This window comes from Geospiza fortis, unplaced genomic scaffold (assembly GCF_000277835.1).
Source record: "Geospiza fortis unplaced genomic scaffold, GeoFor_1.0 scaffold384, whole genome shotgun sequence".
Classification (NCBI taxonomy): Eukaryota; Metazoa; Chordata; class Aves; order Passeriformes; family Thraupidae; genus Geospiza; species Geospiza fortis.
This window is the reverse complement of record NW_005054744.1, coordinates 85,338-94,548: the sequence shown is the minus strand read 5'-3', so window position 1 is coordinate 94,548 and position 9,211 is coordinate 85,338. Positions and strand designations below refer to the sequence as shown.

General features: G+C 41.3%; 2 protein-coding genes across 3 annotated transcripts in view; one reads left to right on the top strand and one right to left on the bottom strand.

Annotated features, from left to right (window-relative positions):
* The window catches only part of LOC102038435 (guanine nucleotide-binding protein G(q) subunit alpha-like), a gene marked incomplete at its 5' end in the record, with an annotated part of 91,410 nt that overhangs the window by 8,334 nt on the left and 73,865 nt on the right, over positions 1-9,211 (top strand). The window lies entirely within an intron of this gene.
* LOC115949082 overlaps positions 6,894-9,211 on the bottom strand; it is a 7,870-nt gene continuing 5,552 nt past the window's right edge. Inside the window, exons 2-3 of one of the 2 annotated variants that reach the window (XM_031065365.1) lie at positions 7,225-8,922; positions 6,894-7,110 (exon numbers count right to left, since the gene is read on the bottom strand). In XM_031065365.1, coding sequence (XP_030921225.1) covers positions 7,233-8,732 — 1,500 coding nt within the window. In that variant the 5' untranslated portion in view covers positions 8,733-8,922 and the 3' untranslated portion in view covers positions 6,894-7,110; positions 7,225-7,232. Of the gene's footprint in view, positions 8,923-9,211 lie in introns of both variants that reach the window. The other variant, XM_031065364.1, reaches the window with a different exon arrangement.

Sequence of the window (9,211 nt, the reverse complement as noted above, 5' to 3'; positions counted from 1 at the left end):
AACCAGCACACATCTGAAACGCAAGAAAGCTTCCTCTTATTATACAGTTCAGGTTTGGTTTAGAAAATTGGCTAAATGTTAAGCAAATTAGTTGTGGAGATTTTTTAAATATTAGAAATTAACCAACTTTTTTTTTATCAAGTGTTTGGTTTTTTATTATTAGTGGCACTACTACTAGTTTTGTATTTATAGTGCGATATATTGCCTGATAGAGGTATTCTCATAATTTCTTTGATTGTTGAAATATGTTTGCATTCTTTTCTCCTTGCTTAAAGTAGGTATAAAATCTAAACATTAGAGTTTATTACATATTCACGCTATGCAATTCTGGTCACATGCCTACCTGATTTCAGAATATGGACCCATGTGCTTCCATTCTTACAACAATGTGAATACAAAATCTAACTTTAGGTGTCTACCTAAAAGTGAGGCATGAGAAAAAGGACCAGTGTTTTACTTCTGGAACAGGAGGTGGGTGAAAAAAAATTAGGTATGACATTATTGGTGTTAATTTTGTTTTGACAATATGCTTTTCCAGAATCAAAGGACAAAGCCTCTGTTACATGCCTTAATTTTGGAAAAATGTATATACATTTTGACTGGTTTATGTAGATTATTTATTATTATGGTGGACCCAAGATATTGGATTAGAAGGAAATTATTTGTTATGAGCAAATGGCTTCTGTGGACAGTCTTCAGTTTGACAAAACTGAGCTTAGTATTGGGTTCAAAGGGTAACTGGGACAGGGTTGCTTTGAATCCCTTCTTTCACTTCTCTAATTCTCATGTGCATTAGAGTTCATGAAATATATGCATTGGGTGGGGTAAGTAATACTGTGAAAAAACTGTTATGATTATGGTATTTTCATGCTAAATAAGTTTGTTTAAGGTTGGTGACTTTGCATTTTTCTTCCCATGACCAATAGGGCAGAGTTTAAATTTGGCTTTTGTTTTAGTTAACCTTGTTAGCTAATTTGTATACAGTGCAGCTATAGATTGCATGCACATGTTTTGCAAATTTGGAGCTTTTCTTGAATATTTTCAAAATGTAACTTATGTGACAAGTAGTTTGTTTGGAGATGTTCCTCTATTTTTAGATTTTATTTTCTTTAATAAGCTATGACCTTTGTTTTGAGAACATATGCTCTCAGTATGTATTGTTGCTGTACAAGCAGATAAATGAACACTCTTGGGATGCGCATACTTTCTTTGCATCTTGCCTTCAGTCCTTATCCAGCTGGTTTTTTGGGCCAGAGAACCAAGTGCAATCAATTGTACAGGTTATACAAAAAAGTAACTGTCACTGGAGCATAAAAAAGGTCTTGGGCACACTTGTTCCCTTTCTGGACTCTCGTACAGACATATACTGGGTGGAGACAGAATGGAAACATACCCTGGAGTAAAGAGGTATTAACACTGCAGTTGTGTAACCCTGGTGAATCCCATAGCAGTCTTTGGGGTGCCAATTGCACCACTTCATGACTTTTTTTATGTTTTTATTTCTGTTGATCCAAAAAAAAGAAAAACACAGAGATCAAAATTATTGACATTGAATTTTGTTTGATCATATTTTTCTTACCTAGTCTATTTGTAATCTACAGAAGGTTTGCTGTGTCTGTTGTAGAAAAGAAGCACCACCTTGAGTTTGGAAAGTCTGACAGCAAATGTTTTTTTCTAACTGTACCATTTATAGGGCCACACTATGTTGTTTTACATTTGTTAAGAGGTTTAGAACAAAATGGAAATCAAATTTTTGTGTGCTCATTTCTATTAACGTTTGTTAAATTATTTTTGCGGTAGTCCAGTTGTTTATTCTTGTATTGGGTTTGCATGGCAAGGTTTTGCTAGGGAGGAGGTACAGGCGTGGCTTTTGTGAGAAGCTGCCAGAAGCTTCCCCTATGTTTGATAGAGCCAATGCCAGCTAGCTTCAAGAGAGACCCATTGATGGCCAAGGCCATCAGTGATGGTGGTACCACCTCTGGGATAACATATTTAAGCAGGGAAAAAAACCAAACCTGTGCAACAGCAACTGCAGCCAGAAGAGAGGGGCGAGAATATGTGAGAGGAACAACTCTGCAGGCCCCAAGATCAGTGGAGAAGGAGGGACAGGAGGCGCTTCAGGCGCCAGAGCTGATTCTCCTGCAGCCCATGGTGCAAGACCATGGTGAGGCAGCTGTGCCCCTGCAGCCCAGAGAGGTCAATGTGGGAGCAGAGATCCACCTGCAGCCTGTGGAGGAGACCCACAGTGGAGCAGGTGGATGCTTGAAGGAGTCTGTAAGCCTGTGGGAAGCCTGCACTGGAGCAGGGTCCTTTCAGGACCTGTGGAGAGAGGAGCCCACGCTAGAGCATATTTGCTGGCAGGACTTGTGACCCTTGTGGAGGACTCATGCTGAAGCAGTCTGTTTCTGAAGGACTGCACCCCATGGAAGGGACCCACGCTGAAGCAGGTGAATGCCTGAAGGAGGCTATGACCCCATGGGAAGCCTGTGCTGGAGCAGGGTCCTGGCAGCACCTGTGGACCTGTAGAGAGGAGCCCATGCTCAAGCAGGTTTGTTGGCAGGACTTGTGAAACTGCAGGGTAGTCATGTTGGGAGCAGCCTGTTCCTGAAGGACTGCACCCTGTGGAAGGGACCTGCACTGGAACAGGGGAAGAGTGTGAGGAGTGGTCCCCCTGAGGAGGAAGGAGCAGCAGAAACGGTGTGACAAACTGACCACAGACTCAATTTCTTGTTCCCCTATACCACTGGAGGAGGAGATAAAGAAAATTGTTAGTAACATTAAGCTCAGGAAGGAGGGAGAGGTGAGGGGGAGGTGTTTTTAAGATTTGGTTTTCTTTCTCATTATCCTGCTCTGATTTGATTGGTAATAAACTCATTTCCCTAAGTTGAGTCTGTTTTGCCCATGACAGTATTTAGTGAGTGATCTCTCCCTGCCCTTATCTCAACCCATGAGCTTTTCATTATATTTTCTCTCCTCTGTTCAGTTGAGAAGGGGAGTGATAGAGGGGCTTTGGGCACCTGGCATCCAGCCAAGGTCAACCCACCACAATTCTTTACTGCTGCTTCTGCTCAACTTGGTGCTTGACATTGGAGAACTATAGTAGCACCAATAATTCAAAGATCCTTCAAGGATCATTTAAAACACAAATCTGCTGAGTACAAAACATGAATAACTTTTACACCTGCAGGGTGCACTCGGACTACACTAGAACTTATAGTTGTGCAGAAACAGGCTTCCTGTCTCATCTAAGTATTTTAACAGGTGTTCTGACATAACAGAACTTTTCTGCAGCGTATTTCAGTATTTCTTTTGAACTGGGTGTAGATGCAAAGTTAATATGTTATCAATCTTCTTTTTAAAAAACTGCAAAGATGTGAATAGTTTGGTTTGGAAGGGTTTTCCTTACTGTTATGATTTTTATTAAGAGTTAGAATCATAATGATATTCCATTAAAAAAAAACCCAGCATCCTCCATTTCTATGACTAAGCTATAATGTCATATGTTGCTATATCATTTGGTAATAAAGGTAAAAAGGCCAGAATAATTTCATTGTACTGGTCTCTGAAAGCTAAACTTAAAGGCACATATCGCAGTCAAATAGGAAGAATCTTGTATAATTTTAAGTTTTTGGAGGGTGGGGGTGTTTTACTTAATTCACAACATGTAATCTGATAAAATTGTGTGTTTTCTGGCATGAAATATTTGTATTTTTAAGAAACTTTTTTTACACATTTTTAATGTTTTCTTTGATGTTCCTATGCATTTTTTTAAAGCTGGCTTCATTCAAACTCTGGATTGAAAAGGGACTTTTGAAAGCTGAAATCTTTTGCGGTAAGGTTTTAAATACTTTTTCCCCATGAAACCAGTACTTTCTGGGTTTCATTTGGTTCTTTTTTTCTGCCTTTCCTTTCCTCTACTTTCTCTGTCAGCTTGAAACTTTAATACTCCCTTGACCTTTTAAAATTTAAAACATTAAAAGGATTGAAAATAAAGCTGTTCAAAAAAGCTCAAAATATACTGGATATTTGTGGTGGGTTGACCCTGACTAGATGCCCGGTGTCCACCAAAGCTGCTCTATCACTCCCTTTCCTTAGCTGGAGAGGGGAGAGAAAATATAACAAAATGCTTGTGCCATGGGTAACCCAAAATGTTATTGTATTCCATATCCATCTGTGCCCAAAAACTGTTACTGTCTCTTTAAGGACCAGCAGTGCAGGCAGAAACAGAATTAGGAGTTCAGGGGATGGTAGGGCAGGTGCTTTAAAGTCTGCTCTTTCCCAGGCAGCTCACTCTCTTTTTTTTGACTCATGATTTTTGCCTTGCTGGCTTCTTGGGTTTTGCCTTAGGCAGAGCTCACTCTTTATTGGTTGCTTTGTTTGGCTCTTGGTTTCTTGCTATAGAGCCAAGGCAGCACGGGTAGACACTTTTCCTTTTTGGACTCTCTTTTCGGTTTTTTTTTCTCAACTTGGAGAGACTGCCTTGGGGCGAATTCTGAGCAGTGGCCCCTGCTCCAGCAAGCCAGTCTAGATCGACATTGGTGCTCAGCCAAGGGGAGAAGACCGTGAACTGCCCCAGCCCAGCCACCTTGTTTTGCCTGCTCCTGTCATTTCCTGCTGCAAGGAAGGTGAAGTCACGTCCGTCTGTGAGTTTCTAGCCCTTGATCCAGAGAATACCAGTTGTAGCTCCAGACATCAGGGAGATAAGCAGAGCAGAGCGGGACATGGGAGGAAGACTGACACCATCTTTCCCTTTGTCCTTCAAACCACATGCTTGGCTGCAGAGGGCCATCTTGGGGGGATATGCCTGGCATTTTGGGTCTCTCTGTTCTTGGGGGAAATCTGTGAGATTTAGCAATGTTTTATCTAGCAGTTATTTACTGGTTTGGTTGTTTTGGGGTTTTTTGCCTGTTGCTGTTCCACTTGTTAGTAAACAGTTACTGTTTCACCTATATCCATTTGTATTCATTCCTCATTGGTGGAAAGGGATTTGTTAGAACTTATAAAAGGAGGCAACTCATCCCAGAGTGTTGTCCTTTAATTTGTCTCAAACCAAGACAAATTTGTCACCCAACTTAAGGGGCATGAGAGAGAAAGTGGAAAAATTACAATTTTGTCTGGAACATTTTATACTGGATACAGAACTCACTTGTCAACATGCTGCCCTGTTTAATCATGGGTCTCTGGCACCTAGGCTTATATATATCTCCATATATATGGTACAATTTGCCTGGGAAATGGTTCTTTTTCAGATCGGGGACACAAACCAAGATTGCTTTGTTGATGCACTCTGCAATATCAGTTTTTGTTAAGATAACATCAGAGGCAGTGAGATGTGTATTCGCTGCTGTTTTGCCTGTCTTGGTCTCAGCTGCAACTTCTGGGGGTTTAGTAATAATCACCCCCAACCTGTTGGAAGAAAAGTAGGGGATGATTTTTCCCAGCCTTTTACATCCTTCTCCCCCTTCAGGTCTGACACATCACCTTTTGAGAATGTTCATTTCCGTCTCGATGTTAAAGACACCATGTTTTTGTTGTTATTTCTGTTAACTCTCCTCTATATGGCCTACAACACATTTAGAATCAGGGCTGAGATTTCCAGGGTGGTTGCTCAGAGATCTGCCCCAGTGGTGGAAAATCTGGAGTGGCATGGGATGTGGGAGGATATAGGCTAGATCCTGAAGAAAACTCTGCCCCAATAGTTTGGAATTTTGTCCCTGAGCAAATTCAGAACCCTGATAAGGTAGGGAAACATCTGAAAGAAAATTGCAATGACAGCTTCAATGAGGGGTAGCTCATTGCACTGTGCTGGGTCCTGGCTAATGCTTATCGCACACTGCTTGATACCCTACAGCAGCACCTACAGCTGGAGGGTAAGGAGAGCAAATCAGAGGACACCATGGTCACTCAGTGTGTGGTTAAACCAGAAGGGCAGCCTAAGCCAATAGCAGTTGCCCCCATCCAGAAAAGGAAGTATAAGACCAAATCCATTTGCCCGATGGATGATGACAGGGAGGCAGGACCCTCACAGGAAGCAGAGGAATCAGAACCAGAAATAATCACCAAATCTTCATCCTTAGAAAGTCTCTGCAATCTCAGGAAAGACCTCGCCTGACTACACAACAAGTATATTGAGCTTGTTGATCTGAGTCTGGGACACTGCAGTGATGGTTCAGTTTTGGATGGTATTAAAGCAAGGCACTGTTATTCGGAGAGAGAAAAAAAACTCTACAACTTTGTAAAAGTCATAAAGCCCGGTATGTTTATTCACAGCGCTGGACGCATGCCAGAGAGACAGAGACTGCTCTCTTTAAAAGGGCATGCACACCTTTTCGAACCCCAGCCCTTCATTTTATCCCCCTTTCAAATGCATATGCATACAATTTCACAATAGGCTCATACATATTCATTTCTGTGAATTTCGCAGTGACTTTTGCTGCTAATTTTCATTATCAGAAGGAATTTCTTGTGTCCCTGTCCTGTTCCCCACGGCGTCTCTGTTTTCATTTCACTGTCTCCTCTTTATCTTCTTGTTTTTTTATCAAAGCAGCTTTTCTCTTTGACCTTAACTTGACACAGAAAAGCACCTTTTACCCTTTTTACTCTGGGGGAGGAATTTTACTATGCCTCATTTCCCCCCTTTCCTAGAAAATAAGTAAATTCTTTTACTTAATGCAAACCCCTATGGCAATAAGTATCCCTCAATGCGTTTCCATGTACATTTCATAAGGAGGTTAATAGTGCTATTTGTCGTAGTATTTTACAATTCCAAATTAGCAATATAGTAGATAATCCTAAACTTATTCCAACTAGTATTAGCAAAACTACAATGGGGTGGCACAACTTATTAAAGATTCCCTCTGCCGTCAGTGACCACCCAAAAATCTCATCCCACCAGTGATGATCTGCATTTTGTTTTATTCTTTGTAGAATTCGGATTATTTCTTTTCTATCATGTTGGACAGTAATTAAGGTTTTCTTTCCACTTTCTTGGATCTCTTTCAAGATCTCCAGTAGGTCTTGGTGTCTAATTAATTGTCTTACTAATGCAAGGTCCATCTCAATAGGGGTAGGTGATAGCTTGTGATACATTGTATAGTTAGTTTTAATCAACTGGTGGGATGTCACTGGGGCCAAGTACGAAAAATCACACCCGATAATCTTACCAAAATTACAAATACAGATTAGAATGATTTCTACTAGACAAAATAACATCGTTGCTATCAATTTTTACATCAGCACAGGCAGTTTTCAGGCACACACACCCTCTTTCCAGTATATACGAGCACAGTTTTCTGGTCAGTGACAGGATGAATTTCAAAGTGGCAAATACTCTGTTCAGTGTCTAAACACACATCTTGGGCATTAATAGTATTGCTTTCACAAATGAATCCCACCTGTTCTTTAGTAATGCAGGATTCTAAGTTTACTGTTTGCCACTTTTCATTTACCTTTCGTGCCCACATTCTATGTTCTGAAGGGTAGAGTAGTACAAAGGCAGTAGCTACATTAGAGACAGGATCATAGGTGAAATTTACCATGGTCCACCAGGATTGAAACTTCCTTTCGAAATCAATCGCGTTATCCCAGACAATTTTCCGAATTTCAGCTGGAAAATTACCTTCACCCCCTTCTCGTATGATCAGAGCTGCTGTTGCCTGCATCCATAACTGTGCGTGTATACAACTGAAAGCTAAAGACACATTATCTTGAACTGCACTAAGTGCTTCTACTATTAGCTTCTGGTCGTGGTCCCCGGTCTCTTCCCACTCTGGCAGTACTTTTGAAATCTGCCACTGGCTAGTCCCTAATGCCAATAGGGATGACTCTAAGGGCTGCTTTAATTTTGTTAGGCCACTTGCTGCAGTTGTCAGTTTATTCATCAGTATTTCTGAATCAATTCCATTTAAGACTCCTAACCCTGTTCCCAATATCCCAGTTAGATCCTTTTTTATCCTATTCCTGGGGTATACCTGTCTTTGTAACCACGTTGTCCAGCCCTCAAAGGATGTTTTTAGGAAGGAGGAGCAGGCTGGCTGGATTTTTGAGATGTTAATTTGCATGAGCAACTCAACACGTTTCAGAGACCATTCTGGATTGAACAATAGTTGTTGTTCACCCACATTCCTTACTACGTAAGGGCCTATTTCATACACTTCAGGTTCAAGTTTGGGTTGAGTCTGAACTATGTCAGTTGTGGTGCGGGTATGAGGTCCTGCTGTTGTAAAAAGTGTAGTGTCTATTTTGAATTTAAATGAAAGTCCGACAGTATTTCGAGCCCAAATGCAAGTTACTTCTACAGGCTGTATCAGGGTGAAATTACACCAACAGTCTGATTCATTCAGGCTATCACAAACTTCTTGGTGTTCGTATACATCAGGAGAGATTGAAACACTAATTTCATCTGGTCTCTCATAAGCTGTCCCATTGATGATCCGGCACCCTACTTTGATTTCCTCTCCTCTGATCCCTTGAAGTGTCCACAGTTTCCGTTCCTGCCATTCCAGCTTCTCATATACCTGATTCCTGTGGATTACTACAGTAGATAGGTTCAAATCCTTCACCTCGGAAAGTTCTCCCATGGATCCAGTATACTGATTAAAAGCCTGGGACCAAGGCCATTCAGCATCTCTATGGACAAAGGTACTCTCTAATTCTAAGACTTCAATTATAACTACATACAAAACAATTCTGTAAATTAAAGTATTGACTACTCCCGACCGCAATGTACCCATTTTGCCTGGGTAAGTTTTAGTCTCAGTTCATTGTCTCCTGGTGTCACTCTCCAAGAGGCTTCTGGGTCTTCTTGACTCGAGAATGATGGATCCAGGCGTTCTGCTCCTTGATTTTGATTGCAGTGAAGGTGGTGAGAAGTACTTGGAACGGCCCCTCCCACTGTGGTTCCAAAGTCTTTTCTGTAAGAGACTTAACATATACATAATTTCCAGGCTGTATGTTATGTACTGGCCCGTCCAATTCCCTGCTCCGAGTTCCAGCCACGTGCTTCTCAATTTCTCTGAGCTGTTTGCTTAAAGCCACCATGTAGGTGGCCAGTGTCACCTCCCCAATGTGGGTGGACATTCCTTTTTGTATCCCATATGGTCTTCCATAGAGTATTTCAAAAGGGCTCAGCTTTTCTTTAGCTCGAGGTTTAGTTCGAATTCGTAATAGTGCCAGTGGGAGAGCTTGGGGCCAGGGTAGGTTAACCTCCTGC